Source organism: Moschus berezovskii, chromosome 24 (genome assembly GCF_049115385.1).
Source record: "Moschus berezovskii isolate FMDL1 chromosome 24, NW_MosBer_1.0, whole genome shotgun sequence".
Lineage (NCBI taxonomy): Eukaryota > Metazoa > Chordata > Mammalia > Artiodactyla > Moschidae > Moschus > Moschus berezovskii.
The window spans coordinates 6428483-6452719 of NC_142483.1; the positions used below are offsets into that span (position 1 = coordinate 6428483).

Here is a 24237-nt window from a genome sequence, read left to right on the forward strand (position 1 = left end):
CCATGATTTAGGCAATATAGTCTTGAATGCAGATTTACAATAATGAGAACTCAGAAGCGACCAAAATTCCAATAATGATGGCTAAGTAAATTTTCTATATGTTTTTCTATAAGCAGAACACTAATGCAGTTAATAAAAGTGGCAGCAACAGGGCTCAATTTCCAAAATATACAAACAGCTCACTCATACAAATCAACGACAAAAAAAACAAACAATGCAATTGAGAAATGGACAGAAGGCCTAAACAGACATTTCTCCAAAGAAGATATGCAGGTAGCCAATAGGCACATGAGAAGATGATCATTATTGCCAATTATTGGAGAAATGCAACTCAAAACTAGAATGAGGTGCCACCTCACATGGGCCAGAATGACCATCATCAAAAAGCCTACAAATAATAAATGTTGTAGAGAGCGTGGAGAAAAGGGAACCCCCCTACACTGTTGGTGTAGTATGGAGGTTCCTCAAAAAACTAAAAAGAGTTGCCATGCTGCTGCTGCTGCTAAGTCACTTCAGTCGTGTCTGACTCTGTGCGACCCCACAGACGGCACCCCACCAGGCTCCCCCGTCCCTGGGATTCTCCAGGCAAGAACACTGGAGTGGGTTGCCATTTCCTTCTCCAATGCATGAAAGTGAAAAGTGAAAGTGAAGTCGCTCAGTCGTGTCCGACTCTTCGCGACCCCATGGACTGCAGTCTACCAGGCTCCTCCGTTCATGGGATTTTCCAGGCAAGAGTACTGGAGTGGGGTGGAGAGTTGCCATATGACCCAGCAATCCCACTTCTGGACATATACCCAGACAAAACTATAATTTGAAAACATACATGCACCCCTATGTTTAGAGAAGCACTGTTTACAATAGCCAAGACATGGAAACAACCTAAAGGTCCATCAACAGATGAATGGATAAAGAAGATGTGGTGTGTGTATATATGTACACACACACACACACACACAATGGACTCTTACTCAGCCATAAAAAAGAATGAAATGCTGCTATTTGCAACCACATGCACGGACCTAGAGATTATCATACTGAAGGGAAGTAAGTCATAGGATGGCAAATACTATATGGTATCACTTACATATGGAATCTAAAATACAATACAAATGAGTGTATCTACAAAACAGAAGCAGACTCACAGATACAGAGGACACTTGGGGTTGCCAAGGGAAAGGAAAGGCGAGTGAGGGAACGGGACTTTGGGATTACTGGATGCTAGCTATTATATGTAGAAGGGATAAACAAGGGCCCACTATACAGCTGCTGCTGCTGCTGCTGCTGCTAAGTCACTTCAGTTGTGTCCGACTCTGTGTGACCCCATAGACGGCAGTCCACCAGGCTCTCCTGTCCCTGGGATTCTCCAGGCAAGAACACTGGAGTGTGCCATTTCCTTCTCCAATGCGTGAAAGTAAAAAGTGAAGTCGCTCAGTCGTGTCTGACTCGTAGCGACCCCATGGACTGCAGCCTACGAGGCTCATCCATCCATGGGATTTTCTAGGCAAGAGTACTGGAGTGGCTTGCCATTGCCTTCTCCAATCACTATACAGCAGAGGGAGCTGTATTCACTTTCCTGTGATAAACCATAATGGAGAAGAGTGTGAAAAAGAATATACATATATATTGATATAACTGAATCACCCTGCTGTACAGGGAAATTAATGCAACACCTTAAATCAACTATGCTTCAATAAAAATTCTAAACAAGTGGCATCAATACAGGTTTACACACAGTGGAAATTCTTGTCCATGTGGTGACAAGGAAAGAAAGCAAAGTTGCATGTGACATCATCGTGGGATCTGGGATTTGGGAATGAGATTTTAGATGTATTTCTGTTTCAAGTTTTCACCAATGAACAGGTGTGACTTTTATAATGAGAACGAGAAAGCTGTGTCAGGAAATGGACCATGTAGACACAACTCTTGAGGGAGGCTCATGTGGGTCTGGGGCACACGAGGCTATGATATTCACAATCTGATCCCTTGCCAGGCCTCCTTCCTTAGCAAGATCAGTGACGGCCAGCTGAAGGACTTGCTCTGGGGATCCTGCATTCCTTCCTGAGTGAGCACTTGCAGCCTATTGAGAGAGGAAGGGTTGGAGCGTGGCTATGTGGCTGGCCAGGCTACAGAGGGGACATCCAGAAATGCCAGAATGGTGGGTCTGCACTGACTGGGCTCACTCAAAGCTATCACTGTGGATCCTAACAACCCCCTGAGAGGAGGTGGGTGTTAGTACTGACAGTTGACAGAGAAGACACAGGAGCTGAGAGGCTGTAACAGTGGCCGAAGCTAGTCCTGCTGGTTGTGCTTCAGAACCAGGATGGGAACTGGTGTGCCCTCTGCATTTTCAGTCGTACGGCAAATCTTCACTCAAAGGCAGGGAAAAGCTGGAGAGGAAAATAAAGCAAAAGAGCCCACAGAATAACACAAACAGATGGAAAGAAATACCATGTTCTCATATTAGAAGAATTAATATTGTTAAAATGACCATACTATGCAAGGCAATCTGTGGATTCAATGAAATTCCTATCAAAATACCAATGGCATTTTTCACAGAACTAGAACAAAAAATTTTTTAATTTATATGGGAATACAAAAGACCCTGAATAGCCAAAGCAATCTTGAGAATAAGAGATGGAGGAATCAGGCCTCTTGACTTCAGACTATACTACAAAGCTATAGTAATCAAAACAGTATGGAACTAGCATAAAAACAAATCAGTGGAACAGAATACAGAGCCCAGAAATAAAACCCACACATTTTTGGTAAATTAATCTAACAAAGGAGGCAAGAATATACAGTGGAGAAAAGACAGTCTCTTCAATAAGTGGTGCTAGAAAAACTGAACAGTCATCTGTAAAAGAATGAAATTAGAACATTCTCTAACACCATATACAAAAACAAACTCAAAGAGCTAAATGTAAGACCAGAAACCATAAAACTCCTAGAGGAAAACATAGAATAGTCTTTGATACACACTGTAGTAATATTTTCTGGATCTGTCTCCTAGAACAAAGGATATAAAAGCAAAAATAAACAAGTAAGATCTAATTAAATTTAAAAGCTTTTGCACACCAAAGAAAACCACTGACAAAATGAAGACAGCCTACAGAATGGGAGAAACTATTTGTAAATGATATGACCAAAAAAGGGTTAATATTAAAAATATATGAACAGCTCTTACAACTCAACGTCAAAAACAAACAACCTGCTTAAAAAATTGGCAGAAGACTTGAACAGTTCCCCAAAGAGAACATGCAGATGGCCAATAGGCATGTGAAAAGATTCTCAACGTCATTAATCATCAAGGAAATGCAAGTCAAAACCAGTGAGCAACTTCCCTGGTGGTTCAGTGGTTAAGAATCTGCCTTCCAATGCAAGGGATGCAGGTTTGATCCCTGGTCAGGGAACTAAAATCCCACATGCCTCAGAGCAACTAAGTGCTGCAATTACTGATGCCGCATGCTCTGGAGCTTGCATGTGACAACCAGAGAGAAGCCTTCATGCCACAGCAAAGATCCTATGTGCCCCAAGTAAGACCGGACACAGCCCCAAAAAATCCCCAACAAGGAGATGTCACCTCTCACCTGTAAGAGTGACTATCGTCAAAAACAATGCAAATAAGTGTTAGCAAGGACAAGGAGAGACAGGAGCACTTGTGCGCTGTGGGCGGGAATGTAAGTTAGTGCAATCACCGTGGAAAACAGTATGGAGGTTTCTTAAAAAAACTAAAAATAGAACTACCATATGACCCAGCAATTCCACTCCTGGGGATATATCTGAAAGAAACAAAAGCCCTGATTTCAAAAGACACTGCAATATTCACAGTAGCACTATTTACGACAGCCAAGACATGGAAGCAACCTAAGTGCCTACAACTGACGAATGGATAAAGAAATAGTGGTGTGTGTGTATATACACAATGGAATACTTCTCAGCCATAAAAGAATGTTTTCCTTTTGCAACAACATGGATGGACTCTAAGTTGAAATAACTGAATTCACTAAGTCAAATAAGTCAGAGAAAGAAAAATAACATATGATATCACCTCTATGGGGAATCTTAAAAAAAAACAACACCCAAGCTAGTGAATATAACAAAAAAAGAGACAGACTCATAGCTACAGAGGGCAAATTAGTGGTTATCCATGAAGGGGTAAGTTATTAAGAGGTACAAAATACTGTATATAAAATAAGGATATATTATACAACACAGGGAATATAGCCAGTATTTTGTAATAACTATAAATGGAGAATAACCTTTAAAATTTTTGAATCACTACATTTTAACATATAATACCAGACTTCAATAAAATTTAATTAGAAATAAAAAGAGGGGGACTTCCCTGGTGGCCCAGTGGTTAAGGATCTGCCTGCCAATGAAGGGGACAGTTTCAACCCCTGCTCCGGGAAGATCCCACGTCATGGGCCATGCGCCACAACTACTGAGCCCATGTGTCTAGAGCCCACAACGAAGAGTAGCCCCACCTCTCCACAACTAGAGACAGCCTGTGCACAACAGTGAAGACCCAGTGTGGCCAAAGAGTAAATAAACAAGCTTAAAAATAAAGAGAGCCCACAGAATGATACTCAACCTCCTCAGCAAGCTTGGAAAAATGTTCCAGACAGAGCCTGGCCTGCCCATCAGACGAACTTCCTCAGAAGTGAAGTGGACAAACATCCAGGAGTGTCTGTCTGAAGAAGAGAAAATACTCCAAATGAATCTGATGCAAAAGAAAGGCAAAGGGAGGCTTCCCTGGCGGTCCAGTGGTTAAGACTGTGCTTTCACTGCAGGAGGCATGGGTTTGATCCCTGGTGGGGAACTAAGATCCCACATGCCACATGATGGCCAAATAAGTAAACAAACAAAAAGATTTAAAAAAAGAGAAAGGTTGAAGATCTGGACCATCAGGTTCAGAAGGAGCCAGTGGGGTTTCTTTTTCCTGGTAGGGCTCACTTTTGAGTTGTGTGTGGATTTCAAGGTGTCCTGGAGGCAGAGTTCTTAAGCTGGAGGGTTGTGGAAGCAGCAGCGATACCCACTTCCCGCTCAAGCAAACAGGAATGCTTGGCTGATTCCTGGTAAGGGGACAACTGCCTAAACCAGCGTTTCTAGCGGGCAGTGTGTGACTTCGGCCTTTTGGGCCTGATCAGCTTGGGTGCCACATGAGCAGTGATCTATAAACCAGCTGACCAATGCCCCAGAGTGAATGAACCAGGACTATGGCTCCCCAGGAGATGGAGACCAGGAGCATGCTCTGCAAGAACTTGCCTGAAGCCCACAGAGGGAGAGCAGGAGGTCCCTGCAACTCAGACATAGTCAGAGTTGCTGCAGCCCACGCAAATGTGCCCTCCTTGGAGACAGCCGAAAAACTCTCTCCTCATTGATGGTTTCACATGTTTCTAGTGCAACCCGCAATAGGAAATGGGCTTCTGTGGTGGCTCAGTGGTGAAGAATCTGCCTGCCGATGCAGGGAGACACAAGCTGGACTCCTGGGTTGGGAAGATTCTCTGGAGTAGGAAATGGCAACCCACTCCAGTATTCTTGCCTGGGAAATCCCACAGAGCCTGGCGGGCTATGGTCCATGGGGTCACAAAGAGTTGTGACGACTCAGCGACTAAACAATAGGGAATACTATTCTGTTGCAGCCTACCACACACACACCACCCCCCCGCAAAGTTTCACGAAAATACGTCTTTTACAAGGTGTAAGGCATTATTTTTTATTTGTTTAAAAAATGCTGTTGCAAACCAACAGACTGATCTCGCACATGAACAATAGTGCACAGGATCTGAAAAGCACAGCTTCACCAGAGCTGACCTTTTCGAGAGCCACACAACATGCCAGACACCATCCTAACATCCACATCCATTCCTCTCTCTGAATCCTCAGAGCAACCTTGTGAGTTAGATCATCTCCAGGATTTTACAGATGAGCAGAGGCATAAGCAAACTACTGCTTAAGGTCACAGGAAGGAAGGAGTTGAGCCAGACCGGAAGCAAAGACAGAGGGCCCAAGGACCCATCACCACAGGACCTCAGCTGCAGAAATTCAGAGCATCTTTTATGTCCATGTCAGAACGTGTGTCTTCATCCTAAAGGCTTTTGCAAACACTATCCTGGCAACATTGTTCATAATTCCATGGATCAGCTATTCTGCAACATTGTTCATAATTCCTTGGATCAGCATCCTCAGCTCCCACCGGCACAGATGAGGGATCCCTGGGGCTCACTCTGCTTTGCTAGTATAATCGCAAGGCTCAAGTCATCAATGATTTTTTTTTTAATTGAATGAGAGGATGGGGTTTGGGAAAGTAGACTTGTTTAGCCGCTCAATTGTGTCCAGCTCTTTGCAAACCCATGGGCTGTAGCCCACCAGGCTCCTCTGTCCATGGAATTTTTCTGGCAAGAATACTGAAGTGGGTTGCCATTTCCTTCTCCAGGGGATCTTCCCGACCCAGAGATAAAATTTGTGTCTCTTGCATCTCCTGCACTGGCAGGCAAATCCTTTACCACTGAGCCACCAGGGAAGCCTGCAGACTTGTTAGTGGCTTATTTTCATTTCATTGTGAATCCATCATCCTCTTATTAGGTCATTCTAAGGCACATATGTATTTAAAAGACGCAAGAAAAGGCCACATGCGTGTTGAGGTCCACAGACAGAAACTAAAGGCCAGGACATTCTTGTGTCTGCCCGAAGCCTCACTCGCTGGCCACGGCTCCCTCTGGGAGGACCTTGGCTCCACTCTTTTCCATCTTCTTCTGGGATGGTTCTTCACCCAAAGGGCCTCTTGGTGCAGAAACCACTGGGTCAGATGAGGTTTGCAGGAAGATCACTGGACAGGTGAATAGTCTGGCTCCCCTTCGAACACTTTCTTGTTTTCTCAGCACTCACTGGCCAGGGAGGCTGCAGTTGTGAGGGAAAATCCCAGCTAGCACCATGCGGAGCCCCGCAGCACCCAGGACCACATCATCAGCAGGCCTGTGGGCGACCCCTGTAGCCCCCAAGTGGATCCTTAGACTTGAACATGGGTCAGCGTCACCTGGAGGGCTGTGAGCATCCAGATCGCGGCTCCCCAACCCCCTTCAGTTTCTGATTCAGCAGGTCTGGGGTGGCACCTGGGAATCTGCATCTCTGGTAAGTCCCCAGGAGATGCGGCTGCTGCTGGTCTATGGACCACACTTGGAGATGCACTGCCTTGGTACATCCCTCAGCAGGAAGATTCTCAAGAGGGATTCTAGCAAAATCCTCTTTTCAAAACATCTTTGTTAACTAAGGGCCCCTTCCAGGTTGAAACCCCTCACTTCTATGGGCTAGGTCACTTCGTAGGCTTATGTACCACAAGCTTTGAAGTGAGAAAAACATAAAACCCGTCAGCCTGGCTGAAAGAACCCAGCCCAACCTTCCAAGGTCTGGGGTTTCTGTGTGATACCGACCTCACATAAGTGTTCAATAAACATTATCTAATTTACCTCATGAGGAAGGTGGGTTTTAAAAGCTAGTAAGTCAAGATATCTCACTTTGCGTTCTTCCATGAAAAAAGTATTACAAAGATGAAATAGTATGTGACTAGAAGGAGACGAAGCACATGCATTTCTACCCGCATCCACCTTGTGCATGATGTCACCAAGCCCATGTAAATATGCACAGATTTGTTTGCTCCTAAGCTTTTTGCATGTTCAGTCTGGCTGCTATGAAAACAAACCAGAAGTTGACAGGTGGGAAGGAGTCACCAATCCAACTAGTCAAATCACCTTCCTCTTTATTTTTCCTTTCCGCTCCCCAGAGCCCACATTCTGGAAGACCGTGGCTACTATTAGCTCATTTTTCCATGCATGCACCATTCAGTGCTGTCAGGACTCCTGTGCCGAAGCAAAAGGCTGGGTTGCCTTTGTGTAGAGATGACCTTCTTCATCTGACATCCTGGGAGACTGAGGAGGGCTTGGGATGCGTTTCTTCCTGGGTGGACACCAGGCGCAAGCTCAACCATTGTGCTGCAGAGAACAGCCACATTTCTCATCGCTGGCTGCTGCTGCTGCTGTTGCTTAGTCGCTAGGTTGTATCCGACCCCATGACTGTAGCCTGCCAGGCTCCTCTGTCCATGGGATTTCCCAGGCAAGAATACTGGGTTGCCATGCCCTTCTCCAGGGGATCTTCACGACCCAGGGTCAAACCTGTGTCTCAAGTCTCCTGTACCACTGAGCCATCTGGGAAGCCTCTACTCACTGGGTTCCTGGCAAAACATTCTCCATCTCCACAAGATAAAATAGGAAGAACACAGGGAGTTTGGGGATATTTCCTATGTCCTGAGAGCAGCTCTTCACTCTGGCTTGAGAACTAGGGAACATTCATTCTTTCAGCCAAAAGGCTTGTAAAAACCCAGAGACAGAATCATGTTGGATGTCAGGAGACTATCTGGGAAAGATATAGGTGGTACGCTCAGGTGTAAATTATGAGTTTCTACTTCAGGGACTTGAAAACAAAATTCCATATATCTTCAGCATGATCTACTGTATTCCTTAGAAATTCCATGGGGAGAAGAACCAATGTAATTCATTTTTTAAAAAAATGCCCTTGAAGATGGGGCATTTTGAGGTCTTCAAATACTTGACAATATTCCCTGAGTCTTACTTTCTCTTCCCTGGCAGGAGGAGCACAGCAGAAGCACCCTCTCTCCTCAGGGATAGATCCTTGAGGGAACACAGATGAGTGAGGGCTTTCTAAAATGCTCTAGGGTCCTTCAACAACCACATTTCTTTCATCAGCGTAAGGGAGAAAATGGGGTGGTGGGGGAAGCACACAGGGAACGAATGCTAGGGACTAGATTTAAAAACAGCATTGAGAGAAAAAAGCCCAAACTGCAGGCTTGACTATAGCATAAACAGCACACCAGAGGCAGGTCAAAGCTAACTGACTCAGAAAAGATTGCTAAGAAAAGGGTTCTTTGCTTAAACAACTGAGGGGTGGTGGACAGCACCTCAAAGCCACATCCCAGGATGTGTGTGGAAGTTTCCAGACATTTCCTCTGGTTTCACTTTGCTTTTTGGTGGGTGGGCAGAGGAAAAAAGCTCTCTCTCCCAGGCCTAACTGGAGAAGCAAATTTTGCAGACCTAATAGTTTTTTTTCTGTTCCAACTGGGAATCCACAAGCACCAGGCAAGAGATTTAGGCTGCAGAAAGAGCCAGAGGAGAGAGGCCCAGTGGGGCCAGTTTGTCCGAAAGAAGGCTGTAAACATCCTTTAGAGGTGATGACGCAAAAGGGAGCATGCACAAATGCCCTTTAAAAGCCATGAAAGAAACGCCCAAACAGAGCACATTCACATTGACTGGACCATCAGCTCTACCCAAGGGGTGACTCTGTGAGAGACGGGGGGCTCAGCCAGAACAGGTTTTGGAAAAATTTTATTGCGTTCGGTTTCCATGTGGAAGCACTGACAATTGAAAAGAGGCAGCAGGTTCCACTTACTTTTCTGAAAGATCACACAGCTAGACGAAATCTCTCCCCACCCCGGGCTGACCTCGTGAACCTCACCCCAAAACCCACCCCAAGCAGAGGATTAAAAAAAAAAAAAGGTTTGTGGTGATTATTTAAAAACAATTTCCCGTGTGAGACGGTGGGCAGTCAGATTTCTGTGACTTCCGCGTTTGATGCGCGTTTCCCGCCCCCTCCCCTCCCCTCCCGGTCTTCAGGCCCCTCCTCCTTCGAATTAGACTCAACACGTAAGTGTGCAAATGGAAACGCTAGTCAGTCTCAGCGCCCAGGCTTAGGCGTCTGCCGGTTCCACTGGATGGGTGGGCGTCTCTCAACTTGGCGATGGTGCCTTTGCATCACGGGCAGCCCGCGCAGGTCCACGGCCTCCCAGGTTAAAATACATACAAGGCGTGGACATGTGCACATTTATGGGTCTAAACCATCCGAAAGTAAACCCACTGCGGAGATCTACGAACGTGAGGAAGGAGCGGGTCGACGGTGGGGCTGTGGCTAGTTCGCTTGGCAGTAACACTGCTGAAGGGACGCCGCGCTAGGAGAGGGAGGGACGTGGGCCGCTCAGACAGCAAGCAGAGGGAATGAAGGAGGCGGAGCTCGCCTGAAGCCGCGTCATTTTCTTCTTCTCGTGATTGTGTAAGGCATTTTGAACTGGAAAAACGTCTTTCCTTCACATTCTTCCAAATGATCAGTCGGAATATACCCAGTGATTCGGAATACAAATAAGACCCCTTTCATCTCCACCCTCCCACCCCCAAAATCATTCTACGCACCCAGAGCCCACAGAGTACAAGGCAGGCAATTGATTCTGTGAATTCAGAGGCAAAACGTGTTCACACGGGGCACGAGGCTGCTGTGGTCAAGGACCCTTCTTAGGGCTCCAGCCCTGATCTTGGGTCTCGCAGGCCACAAAGGGTGGGCATCCATCTTCAGCGAGGTTTTAAGTCCCGTCCAGGCACCTGCCACTGCCTCCTGGGCAGCGGGAGGTCACGGGCCCTCTTGGCTCTCTCCTATGGGTCCCGCACCAGGCGTCCGGGCCGGTCCGTCCACGCACAAGCGTCACGACTCAGTTAGTACCAGGGGGCGTGGCCTGGAGACAGTGCCCTCCACGTTAGTCATGACAGACAGACAGCAGAGAGGAAATCAGAGGCCAGAGAAGTGATTTTAAATAGGAAAAAAAGGAAAGCAGCTTCGGTCACCAAAAAATTGAAAGGGTGATCTTTTCAAAAATAAAAACCATGGGGACATTTTTTTTTTTTCTCTGCAATGTTCAGCCATTTTACTTGAGACATTAAAAAAAAAAGTTTCAGAGTAGCTGTGTTGCTTTTTCGGTTTAGACATTCATGAGAACGGATCGGACGGTAGTGCTGGGATGTGGTTTGTGTCTGAGTGGCAATGCTGCACAGGGTCCTTCAGACCACATACTGGTACGGGTCTGCCTTCCCTTGGTCTGGCGTGGCAAAGGGGCTGGCCCAGCCTAGAGAGAAGGGGTGGCCAAAAACGGCTTTCATGTTCATCCATTTTGTTTTTTTGGCCCATCTTCTCTCTTCCTTTTTCAATTGTTCTATTCCCTGAAAACAAGAACAATCATTCTTTCAGTCAAGCACTTTACTGCTGCGGTTTTTGGGGGAGAGAAATCCATTAGCTCAAGGTGAATGGAGTAAATGCTTCCTTTTTAAAGCCATGAAGCTTATCTACATAGTACATTTTTTTTTTCTTCTCTTTCTCTCATAAAAAGTGCTAAAGACAAAAAATCATCATTTTTCTTTTGGGTGGGCACACAGGCACGTCTGTGTAAGTCCTTCCAGGCAGGAAGGGACACGTAAGTCAGCAGGCCCTGAAGCCACTGCTCCTAGTCATGCAATCTGGTGCTGTGTTAAGTGAGTCCCGGTGGGGGGGTTTGGGCCCAGCGCCGAGCTGTGTGTGGGAGTGCTCTGAAGGCAGGGGCATGGGGGAGCCTGAGCCCGTGAGAGCCAAGCATCAGTTCGTGGGAACTCTGAAGCTGCTATGACCACTTTGCAGACAAAAAAAAAAAGGACCAAGTGAAACGACTGCTCTGGCGCGGTCTGTCCCGCCAGCCGGGGAGGCCAAGGAGCGCCCGGCATAGGGGGCTGGCCAGGTGCAGCGGAGGAGGGGAGCAGGAGGAAGAGGCCAGCACAGCGGGGAAGGAGAGGGATTAGTACAGGTTAGAGGGGCCGCAGCCGCGGCCTTCCTGGGCTCCTCTGGTGACAAGTGTGACCCGAGGCAGCCTCAGCAGTTGTCACGGAGCCCACACCACCCCCAGCCAAGTCTCGCAGGAAAAACGAGCTGGGGGAACAGATCGATCCCTTCCTCTCCCCTTCTCCAGAAGGAGGTGATGAGCGGCTGGGGCCAGAGGACAAGGCAGAAGCAGCTTGGCAGGAGCCCGACCAGGGGTCTATCTGCCATGGTCTCTGGGAGGTGGAGGAACAGGGGTGGGCCCGAGGGGACAGCCCAGTCTGATTCTGCTCATAGCCGAGGGCCCTGGGACCACACCATACCGGTCAAGGGCGGGACGCCCTTGCCCATGCGCGGCAGGTCCTCGACTCCTCTCTCCCTTCCTTTCAGCGCGGCTCCCTTTAGGAACGGCCTTGGGGGGAAGAACACTAAGACCAGGGCCATGAGAGTCTGCCTTCCGACTCCCAGGCAGCAGCCTGTGTGGCCCGGTGGCATCCCGACAGCAGGGGGATCAGACGTAGGCCTCACGCACAGAAGCTGGTCTGTGCGCTGCACAGACACATGGCTGGATGAACCCCATTGGCTACTATTTTTACAGACACTCTTTTATAACGGTACTAATACTTATAAAAGAAAAAAAGGTGCCAAGAGGCACGCAACCTTCTAAGCCACCGGGAACTGCCCCAGATCCCAGTGATGGTGCCTTGGCAGCCGGCACACCGTCCTCCTCTGCCTGCTGAGTCTCCATATCCTCAAGGGTGGGGCCACAGCAGCAGTAAGGGCTGAGTCTTCTGATGAGCCTCCAGCTAAGGCTGACTACCCAAGCGGCCAACGTCCCCGCAAAGACCACGAGGTGACTGTTGAGGATGGAATCATGACCTCCCCCCAGAATTCAGGGCTGCCCCTTCCACCTGGGGCCCCTCACCGAGCCCCCAAAGCCAAAGAGGGAAGAAATGCCCACATCACAGCCATGGACTGGCCACCAGGAGGCTTCTGGACACCTGAGGAAGGTTTAGAGGTGGCAGCAGTGGTGCCAGGGGCATGGACTCCAGCAGTTTCGAAGCTCCCAGAGAAGGAGTTGTCAACAGGGTAGAAGCGGGGGCAGGAGGGAGGCCGCAGGCGGGAACCAGAACTGGCCTTGCACCCACTGCTCTGGGGGCCCCCGCTGGCCTGTCTCCTGACCCCACTCTCAGGATCAGATCGTAAAGATGCTTTCACTGGGAAGCTGACCCTGCCTGTGCCATGCGGGTCAGGGCACCCTTTGTCCATCACCCGTCTCCAGGCCCATGGCCGCTAGATAGGAAGGGCACCCCAGTGCCTCGCAGAGTGACACAAAGCTGTGGACTAGACTGACCCATCACGGGATGCCGGGAGGGCTCATAACAGAGAGGCTGCTGGGCCCCATACCTGTGTGACCTGAGTGCCAGTCCCAGGCAGGGAGGAAGAAGACCGCGGGCCACTGCAAAGGGAGGAATGGGCCCTGCACACCCGGGGCCTGGCCACTGGGTTCCCAGGTCTGACCTGCAGGCAGTCCCCCGCCCACCACCCCAGCCGTGGAGGGAGCGATGGCAGGCTGCCCCGTGCTCACCGTCTCATCCGTGCAGATGGAGTGCACCTGGGTCCCGAACATGACGGACGTGAAGATGAGGAAGAGCAGCCCCTCGAAGCAGAGCAGGATGAGGAGGATCACCGTGGTGGGTGGTGAGAAGGAGCTGCACTCTGAAAGAGAGGGGACACGTGGGGCTCGGGGCACCACTCTGCCTCCGGCCCCGCAGGACCAGGCTCCTCGCTGGCCTCCAGGGCCCCGCGCCAGCCCCCGACACCACGAGCTCGCACTAACACCCCATCACAGCCCGTGCGTCGGGGGTCGCCTGCTTCCCTCTGCCCTTGTCTGATGTCTGGCCCGCCTGCTCCACCCCCAGGCTCCAGGAGGGCAGGGACTTTCTGTTCGGCTCGGTGTTGGCCATCAGCCTTGGAGCAACGCCTGATGACAAAAGAATCTGGGCGAGAGGTCGGGGCGTTCTGAGCTTTAGTTTTCCTTTCTGTATTGTGGGATGGTCGAGGATTCGTGAGGGGAATTCTGTCCCGCTCTACCTCAGCCCCGCATGAGCAAGTGGACACAGCTCCCAGACAGGGGTGCCGTGCTTCCCGACTCCCTAAAGCTGCCCCAGAGCGGTGGCCTGGCCACCATCCTGGCACAGCTGCGAGCACCCTTCTCAGCTGGCCATGGAACTGCAAGTGGAGTCTGGGGAGGTGGGAAACAGATCAAGGGAAGGCGGAACTGCCTCCTTACCCTTCTCTGAACATCAGCTCAAGATGCCCTCATCCTGGGAGATTCCTCTTACACGAGCTGGATGCCCCATTGATCCAGGGCTGAGCAGAGATGGTATTAACTGCACAGACAGCCTGTACTCTGGGGACTGTCCGGCACCTCCCCTGCCCTGAGACCAGAGGAACAGGGGGCCTCAAGCCACCTCCATCAGGAAATCCACTGATGGAGGAAATCCACTCCATCTGGACTGACCACAGACAATTCAGAGCATGCAGGTAAGACCCTGGGTGGTGGAGTCTTCCAGACAGGGTAGCAAAAGCCTGCTCCGGGCTAAGGCCTGAATCACAGGCCCTCTTCTTAGCCGTGTGACAGGGTAACTTGCTCAACCTCTGTGAACACCGACTTTTGTCATCTGCAAAGGGGGAGTATCTCTCGTCCTGCAGGCTTGTTTCAAGGTTGAGATAAGGCCCTGCTCGGCAGTCCCCTGTGCACTAAGTGGGAACATGGAAAGGATGGTCCCAGGCGACTCCACTGCCCCACCAGCGGCCCTGAGTGCTCTCAGCACTGCGCACGCCTCTTCTTAAGGGCACAAACTCTACTGCAAGGGCCCCACCCTCATGACCTCTTACGAAGAAACACCAGAGAGCTTGCTTTTCTCTCTCTCTCCTGGAGAGGGACACAGGAGGACAGGGCCATTTGCAAGCTGGGAAAAGGGTCCTCGCAAGGGATGGAACTGACTGATACCTTGATCTTGGACTTTCCAGACTCCTGAACTGTGAGAAATAAATGCTTAAGCCTCCCAGTCTGTGGCACCTTGTTGCAGCAGCCTGAGGTGACCAGCGCCCATGGGGTTTTTCTTCCCCTAAATGAGGTCAAGCCAGGTGGACCAGAGAGACAGAAGGGGGCAGATGCAAGCTTGGAACAGAGGCTAGAAAAATCTCTTACTATCCGGTCAGGAGCTAAAGATACCTAAGAAGTCAGTACATGCAGGAGGAGCAAAACTCATAAAAAATGATGAAATGAAGAAGGGGACCAATCAGTGGTAAAAGGGTGGAAATACGATGTTTCTGCTTGAGGTGTTTGTCTCACAGACTGTGTGAAAGGAGCCCGGCAGGCAGCCTCTCCTCATTCCTCCAGCAACTACAGCAGTCTCTCCCTTATCCTTGGTTTTGCTTTCTGCAGTTTCAGTTACCTGCAGTCAGCCTTGGTGCAAAAATATTAACTGGAAAATTCCAGAAACAATAAGTTTTAAAACACAAACTCTCCTGAGAAGCATGATGAAATCTCACACCTGGCTCTGTCCACATGAGATGTGAACCATCCCTTTGTCCAGCTTGTTCCTGCTGCATGTGCTACCAATCATTTCGGTGACCAAGTCGCCCGCCAGGGTATCAGAGTGCCTATGTTCACGTAACTCTTATGCAACATTATAACATGTGCCTATGTTCAAGTAACTCTTATGCAACGTAATAACAGCTCTAAAGTGCAAGAGTGGTGATGCTGGCCATTCGGATACTCTCTTACTGTGCCTGATTCATAAATTAAACTTTATCATAGGTATGCTGTGCTGTGCTTAGTCACTCAATCATGTCTGAACTCTTTGTGACTCCATGGACCATAGACCGCCAGGCTTCTCTGTCCATGGGGATTCTCCAGGCGAGAATACTGGAGTCAGTTGCCATGCCCCCCGCTCCAGGGGATCCTCCCAACCCAGGGATCAAATCCAGGTCTCTGCATTACAGGCAGATTCTTTACCATCGGAGCCACCAAGGAAACCCAAGAATACTGGAGTGGGTAGTCTATCCCTTCTCCAAGGGAACTTCCCGACTCAGGAATCAAATTGGGCTCTCTTGCATTGCAGGCAGATTCTTTACCAGCTGAGTCACCCAGGAAGCCCCTATCATAGGCATGTCTGTATAAAAGAAAAACATTGTATATGTAGGGTTCTGTATTATCTGAGGTGTCAGGCATCCACAGAGCATTCTGGAACATGCCTCCTGCAGATAAGCAGGGACTACCATATTAAAAATTGTTTTCTTATATTTCATTTTTATTCTTCTTAAAAAATTTCAAATTTTAATTATGTGTCCAGCATCTATATTTTTCCCCTCAGGATTTATGCAGTCTTGTGATTGGAGTTCCCTCAGCATTTGCATCTTTAAACGAGGTACTTTAAAAGCAGGAAGAATTTGTCTACAATCTTAACATACACTGATGATTAAACAGTTAAAAAAATCACCGCACACAAAAAAGACCCAAATGAATAAAAACCACCCATGTCCTAGCCAGAAAGCTAAAAATGGATTTCTGCAAGGTTGGGATGCAATGACCTTCACTTAAAGGCACGGCTCTGATCCTGGGATGTGCTTCCCCGCTGCGGCCTGCATTTTTCCTGGGCCTACTCAGGCTGGAGGGTCTGTCCAACTCATGACTTTACCTGTGGAACTGACTTTAAGGGGCTGCTTTATTTCATGAAGAGATATTCGGGCCTCTGCTGTTTCTTCCCTGGTCAGTCCATAGGCTTGCAGGAGATCTAATAAAATGAGGCACCAGGGCACCAGGCACCAGGACACAGACAAAGAGCCACCCCCGCTCCGGTCTCGCGCCCCTCCTGGAGCAGGGAGGGGAGCCCTGGCATATACTCACTTGTCCAGTCTTCTTCAAAGCAGTGCAGGAAGTGGAATCCCACCATGATGAGGGCGTGCAAGGAAATGAGAGCTATGTACATCTGCAACAGGAAAGCAGGGCAGACGCCATTGTTGTGAGAACCGTCTGGCCATGCGGGCGCCCGGGATGGGGTGCTTGTAACCTCCCACTCAGGAACACTCACGCTGAGGGCTGAGCAAGGAGGGGCCGGAGAGCCTCCTGGTGATCCCTGCCCCAGCCGGCCCCCGCCCCTAGGTCTGAGGTGCACAGCCATTCCCTGGGGGCTCCGGGCCCGCTGCCACCTCTCGCTTGAAGGGTCAGGACACTGACTGCCTGTGGTCCCTCCAGCCCTCGACATTAAATGCCCTCCACCTACCTGCCTGGGAGCCCAGAAGACAGCCCTTTGCTTAGAGCTAATCACCTGGAGGCAGTTTTCTAGATGCTCGAGGGAAGAGCATGGGAGTAGGCCCATGTGGCACCAAGGAGAGCTCTGGCAGAAAGACAGAGGTCTACATGGCCAGGCACCGTCGTGCCAGCAGCAAAGCAAACGGCGAGTGCTCCCCGCAGGGTGTGGGCGGCACTCGGAAGCTGACTTACTGTAAACAGGACGAAGTACTTCTGGTTGTTCTCGCCGACACAGTTATTGACCCAGGGACAGTGGTGGTCCATTTTCCGAATGCACCGCTTGCAGACGCTGAAAGAGCCGCAAGGCAGATGTTGAGGGGGGTCCCCACGGAGGCGGGAGGGTCAAGGGGACTCAGAACCCACGCTCCAGCACCACTCCACCCAAGCGGCCTCTCGGGCGCCACTCAGCGTTTCGCTGCATGTGTGCTGGAAGGGCCTGGAAGGCAGGGACAGGACCCCTGAGGTCACAGTCATTCCAGACAGAGGGACAGGCGGCGACCGCCAAGGCCTCTTGTTTCACAGAGAAAAAGGCTGGAACTGACTTGACTGAGAAGGACACTGCTCTCCTGAGGGAAGAGTGGGCTGAGACTCTGGTTTACTGCGAGGACAGAAAAAAGCAGCAGTTTCAAAAAGCTGACAGGATGAGATGGGATAGAGCTACTCCTCCTCTCCCACAAAGGCCAAAAAACTGAAGGGCGGGCCTGAGGGGACTCGCCAGGGCGGCTGACGAGAGAGGCAGAGAGAGAGCGAGCACTTGAAGAGCTCAGAGTGGGGCCAAGGACTGCGCGTCCCGGGGCCGCAGGAAGTCCCCCTCTAAGGGCCTTTCAGCTCTAAGGTAATGCCCACTTAGCCGAAAATAGCAGAAGAGTCATCTGAGCTCAAGTGTTGACCAGAAATCCCACTAATTTGCAAACACTTATTAACTTGTTGCTGGGATAGTTTTTGGCTTGGGACTGTTTGAAGCTATGATATTTGATTTTTAAAAAATGCCCTCCCTATTACCTTTTGGACGACACAAGTAACAATCTGAAACGAGCACAAAGCTTAAATAGGGGCTCAAAAGTAGCTATTCCCAAAGCTCAGGTTCAGGAAGAGCCATCTGCCAAAAGATGCACTCATTGAGAACCGTTTCTTTTTCAATTCATTAAAATAGGCTCCGTAACAATTTATCTTGGGGGCCTTACGTGTTCAAAACAGTTGGAAATACTGTAAATACAAGCTTGTTATATATATTTCTGAAAGGCCCTTAGTTCACAGCAACTTTTATTTCCACTAGTTTCCATAACCAACTTTATCTCAGGTTCTTACTGAAGTGGGCGGGGGGCTGCAGGAGAGCTGTTCCCAGAGTACAGGTCAAGAAGCACAGACCACTCTGAAGGGGAGGCGTGGCCTTTCGTAAGCCTGGCATAAGCTCTGCTGGCAAGGCAGACCTAGTCATGCTGCTCTCCACCCTCATTCTTCCTACAGCTTGAGAGGTTCGTGACAACACAGGCCTGTGGGAAATGAGCACATTTCAGAGATGCTAGCCCAGCGCCAGAGTCTCCTTGGGAGCCAGAAAGGCAGGGTAAGAAAAGGATTCATGAAAGGGACACGGAGGGCAATAAACAGAAAGCCAGGTGCCAGCACCACCACCACCTGGTCAACCTCTCTCTCTGTTACCAATTTGGATGAATGGATGAATGAATGAATGAGTAGGTTTCCCAGGGTACAATCTTGCAAGTCCCGATGAGAAGGCAGCAAAGCTCCCTGCATCCTGGGCCTCATCCGATACATTCCCGCCGTGGAACCAACCCTGCAGACCATCTCTTCCACGTCCTTCCTCAGCTCTGGGGTTTCTCAACTCCTTCCTCATCAAGGGAACTCCTGAGGGTGACCACCTCCCTGCTCTAGGCTCTTGAGCAGCTTCTCTTCCACTCACGCTATTTTGTAAAAGGGATTTAAGGTGGGTGCTCCAAGACAGTGTTTGCTCAGCAGCAGAGAGGTGCCAAAGCGCCTGGCATCCCGAGAGCTGTCAGAGGTTAAGCAAATCTGTCCTTTGCTCTCCCCTCCCAGCCTCCGTGAAAAGGCCAAGTGTGAATCTGGGAAGATGGGTTTCACAACGGGCGAGTCTCCCTGGGCAGTCAAATCAGAAGACGGCTCATCCTTCCGGGAGCAGGCAGCAGTCCAGAGTGCCGGTTTCTGAGTTTCTTTCCTATTAGCAGAGACAGGACAGGCCAAGACGCTGCCTCCCCTTCTAGCTTACAGACTTGTTCAGAAGCGGGGCTTCCGGGTCGAGTGGTGGTGCATGTGGGTGGGAGAGGTCCATCCACGCAGGAGGCTTAGAGGCTCTCTTCGGAGGCCGACAGACCCACGGCTCGTGAACGCCTGACCTGAGCGGCTCTGGGACTGGGGCTGGGAGAGCCCCAGGGGCAAAGCCTGGGATAGCTCTGCAGGGGGCCAGGATAAGGATGCTCCAGGCCCTGGGGAGACCTCACCTGTCTGGCTATTTCATCTCGGGCACCAGCCATCAGGGGGAGGAGGAAAAAATGTGGGCCTTCCACAGCCCCTGACACCCCACTGGGAACTTACACCCCAGAGACAGCCTTCTGCCCAGTCCCCAGCGGGCAGGAGGCTCACTGTGTCCCTTCCCCCCGACACAGTGGCCACACGGGCTCCAGAGGGTCCTCTCTCCACGCTCACCTTCTGGTGAAACCCAGCTCCCCTGGCTCCTCTCCCGCACCAGCTTTAGTGCCGCCCATGTGAGACGCTGCGGGCACAGGCACGTCCTAAGCGCGCTATGGCAGTCGCTGAAAAGACCAAGGGTCCCCCCTGGAGGTTATTCTGGGTGCTCCTGACTTCAGGGTCCCCCCAGGTCCCTCCCGGTTTCACCTGAGGGAGGGGGCTTCTCCCCTCCTCCTCCGGGCTCCCTACCAGTGTCCATCCCCAAAGCGCTTCCCTGGAAAGCCTGGAAGAGCCCGACAAGCTCACCGGATCCCATGCATTCAGGTTTCCTGGGGCTCGTGCCTCCTTCTCCAGGGAGACACAAGGGCCCTTCCTTGGCCCTCAGGCTCCAAGAAGCGGGCTGAGGGCTTCTGCCCAGCCTCCCGACAGCGGCACCCATCAATCTGTATCTGTCCTGCCTGGGCGGTAAGCTCCTAGGTCAGGGCCGTCTCCCCTCCACCACTATAGCCCAGAGCCAAGCCTGGGGTTGGCTTAGCAAGGGTTAGCGGAGTGAAGGCTCTGACACTGCAGATGAGGAAACAGGTTCCCCCGCCTCAGGCAGGGACGCCACAGCACAGAAAGACAGGAACACAGCCAGCAGGTCCCAAGGGGACCATGCTCTGCATAAAGGCTTTCATCTCACACCTCACTCACTGTAATTAAAATTATAAGCAAAAAGACACCTCCAGCATCCTGGTCCCAGCTCAGAAACAATTTGGGGTAAGGCTGTGCCCAGATGGGCTTCCCTAGTGGCTCAGACGTAAACAATCTGCCTGCCGAGCAGGAGACCCGGATTCAATCCCTGGGTTGGGAAGATCCCCTGGAGAAGGGCGTGGCTACCCACTCCCGTATTCTTGCATAGAGAATTCCCTGGGCAGAGGAGCCTGGTGGACTAAAATCTGTGGGGTAGAAAAAAGTCAGACATGACTGAGTGACTAAACAACAACAAGTGCTCAAACGGCACGAGAAAGACAAAACGAGCTGGCAGGGGCTAAGCAGCCCACGGTAGTCTCAGCCTGTGTGTGTCCATGTGCCTGTGTGTTGGGAGGTGGGGAGGAACACGAGGTTTCTCCGAGGTCAGACATCTTCACCTCCTTGTGCAAGAAGAACCTAATACATAAGCCTAACGCCCTGACCATCCACGTCAGCATGACCTGCCCACCCCGAGGACTTCCATGTGCTTCTGTGATCCTCGATGTCAGGAAGAAAGCAGCCTGGTTGGAAGGAAGACCCACTCACAGACCACCAGGCTGGAAGGCACACCTGCAAGTCAATGTCAGGGAATATGCATGGTACCCATCAGAGCTGAGGGCAAAGAGATGGTTTCAAATTCCACAGACTCTTCTGGGAGGAGAGGAAGCAGAGAGCTGGGCACAAACAGTGGCCCCTTCACCTAAGCAGGAGGACTGACACCCACTCTCTCCAGCAGGGCCACAGGCCCGTCGGCTCCACCAGTCACAAACCCAGCACTGCCTGGTGTGCCGGGCACTCTGCTCACCCAAAACTGTGGGTGCCTAGATGGCCTGGGCCACCGCAAGCCATCACCAAGGAGTGGCAGTCAGCACACATTTCCCGAGACAGGAACAGGCCACACACGGGCATCGTCACTCGAGCCTCTCTGAGTTTATCTGAGTCAGCGGCTCCTGTTTGGCCCAGGCCGATTTGTTTACTAGCACTCAAGAACACCTCCCTCGGATCACTCTGCGGAGGGAGGGAGCGAGGAGGCAGCGGTGAGGAAATGTCCGGCAGTGGGGAGGAAAGAGAAGAGGACCACTGTGGTCGCCCGAGTGCTTTCTCCAAAGCTCACCCTTCCCTGTTTCTGGTCCAGCCTGTGTACAAACCCAGCACATCCCCAACGCGCACACCTTCCTCCACGAACAGACAGATATTCACACTGAATCCTCACGAGCTAGGAGGAGCAAGCCTTTTCATAAAGGAGAGAGCTGAGGCTGAGAGATGGTCCCCGGTGTGACCGGGACAGCACTGCCCTTCCAGTGCTGACCGGAGCGTTGCTCTGCCACACCGGGATGCCCCGAGGAATCACGGCACCCAGGAGGTGAAGGCAGCTGGCTTCCCAAGCCTTGGGGGGGGCGGGGCAGAAGAAGGCTAGATGGATGCCTCCCTCTTTGAATTAGTTTCAAAGATCTCAGAAACAGATCTCAGATCTCAGAAACAAGCTGACCCAGTGACAGAAGACCCCACGGAAGACAGCAATTCCCGTGGCCTCTGCCCACGTTCCTCAGCCCTTACCCCTGAGAAGTGGCAAGTAGCTGGGGAGGGCTCCAGCTCGCTCCCTCAGACAGAAGGAAAGACAGCCAGCCTTAATTCCTCATCGAGGGAGGGTCAGTGCTATAGCGAAGCTATCTCTGGGGGTGACCACGGGAACGATGATGATGAGATGGGGTGGGCTGAGGTGCCCAGGACACAGCAGCTGTCAGGAGCCGGCCACGGCACCCGGATGTGGAGACTGACCGCCTTCCTCCGAGAAGTGGGCAGCATGGCCCACACAGAAAAGCCACCTTTCAGCCGCTCGGACCTCTCACAAAGCTCAGACGCTTCCACAGCGTCAGGTGATGATACCTCCTGACACTGGGAGCCGGTTCATTCCTCCGCAGCCCCTGGCCAGGCGCCACACACACTCATGTGAAAAAGGGACCATGCTTGTATTTCTGTAATTTAGCATTAAAGTTCTCTTGTCATGATGAAGCGCAATATTTACCTACAAGTTTGTTTTGTTTTTTTTTGGCATAGAAGGCTCAAAAGAACAAAGAAATCTGAAAATCAAAAAGGAAAAATCACTGCACATAAAATGGGGAAATGGCTTTTTGGGCTGAATTCTACAACGGTCAGACCTCTAGAAGTTTTGTTTTTAAGAAAAGTTGTTCTTTTCCTTCAAGGATAACCAATTCATTTCCCTGTGGCCATCCACGTTAGCATGACCCACCCACCCTGAGGACTCCCACAAGCTTTCATGGTCCTCGAGGCCAGGAAGAAAGCAGGTGAAATCTCCAATTTCTGTGAAACTGGACCTGCCCCTCAAAGACGTCAGGCACTAGACATGCCAGAATGACTTTCTGGAGCTTTACCTCGAGCAGCCTTCATACAGGAATAAAGCTGTGAGGCAGGAAGGGCAGAAACCCGCACAGCTCCAGACACAGACACAGAGCGGAGAGGGGTGAGGGCCTGGGTGGGGCCCTCCAGGCAGTGTGGCAAAGCTGACTCACGTGACAGCAGTCCTGGACCCAAACCCAAAACCCTTTCCCTTCCCTGCCCGCCTGTGGGGGCGGGAGGGAGAGGTGCAGCGGCCACTCCGTGCCCAGGGCAGGGCACGTTCAGAAGTCCTGTGGGTGACGGCACCCGTGGGGGGAGTGTGGAGGGCTATGGTGGGGAGCAGGGATGGGGGGTGTCTGGGCGGGCACAGCCGTACCTGCAGTGGTGGGCTCGGTCAGGCTTGATGCTGCAGCACTTGGGACATTTGTACACCACCTGCCCGGGCTTCAGCTGTAAACTCTCGATGAATTCTTTAGTGGCATTTCCTTTGGGGACTGCCCCCTGTAAGGAAGAGAGACGTCGGGGTCAGGCTAGGGGTGCCCTCGGTTGTGACATACCACGGAGGTGGCCGTCATTCGAAAGTAGCAGTTCCATGCACAGGGACAGGACATCTTCATGTCAACAACATGTGGATTCCATTCAGAGTTATGCCAACACTGACGATAAGAATTTACCTTGGGATACCCTAGGAAAAGTGAATAATTGTCCACACTGGACAGTTACATCGTTTCTGATGACCTATTTCCATTTTACTAAAATTGTTTTCACTGAATGCATCCTCTCTTATGTATCAATAAATATTTCACTGAGGATCTGACTCATCAACTACTATTTTGGTCTACATTAGATTTCCCAGGGACTGCTTCAGTTCTTGCGAATGTTCACTGGGGATTATCACATCAAACAGTCCAGTTTACCCAGGTCAAAATTCACAGCTCTGAATGTTATTGGGTTCTGTTTACAATGGAATCAAGTGTTATTTTCTTTTTTACCAGGACTATTGTCATGGATTGGTAATCAGTGTTTAGTTCTTATGAATCCACAAGCAACTGTGAGCCACTGCTCTCAAATATTCAACGTGCTCTCCACACCAAGATGCTGAAAACCAGACATGACCCAGGAAAATTATCAGCTCTGTGATAGTGGGGAGGCTGGGAGTGGAATGAAGTGGGGTGAGGGTGGGGCATATAAAGAGGCTAACCTTTGTAATTTTTTTTTTTAATTTACAAAGCTGGGAGGTAAACACAGGAGTGGTCATCATATTATCCTTGATAACCTTTTGACTCTCAAGTATTTCATTATAATTTTTTCTAAAAGTTCAAAAAAGAAGCAGGAAAAAAAAAAATCTGGTCTGCAAAATACAGATACCAGATACGAGAAGAACCCATCACAGAAATTTTAAAAGCAAACAAACTTTGGTGGGCAAGGACTACCTGGTACATACAAGGTCATTTAGGACATAGTTGGGTAGACTTCCCTGGTGG

General features: G+C 50.5%; 1 protein-coding gene across 4 annotated transcripts in view; it reads right to left on the bottom strand.

The window, feature by feature from the left end:
• Positions 1 to 24237, bottom strand: part of ZDHHC3 (zDHHC palmitoyltransferase 3) — a 57574-nt gene that overhangs the window by 4251 nt on the left and 29086 nt on the right. For 2 of the 4 annotated variants that reach the window (XM_055413603.2, XM_055413604.2), the window contains exons 3-6: positions 23130 to 23254; positions 17195 to 17291; positions 16598 to 16679; positions 13268 to 13398 (exon numbers count right to left, since the gene is read on the bottom strand). In XM_055413603.2, coding sequence (XP_055269578.2) covers positions 13268 to 13398; positions 16598 to 16679; positions 17195 to 17291; positions 23130 to 23254 — 435 coding nt within the window. Of the gene's footprint in view, positions 1 to 9381; positions 11055 to 13267; positions 13399 to 16388; positions 16485 to 16597; positions 16680 to 17194; positions 17292 to 23129; positions 23255 to 24237 lie in introns of those variants that run through there. The other 2 variants (XM_088831839.1, XM_088831838.1) reach the window with 2 other exon arrangements.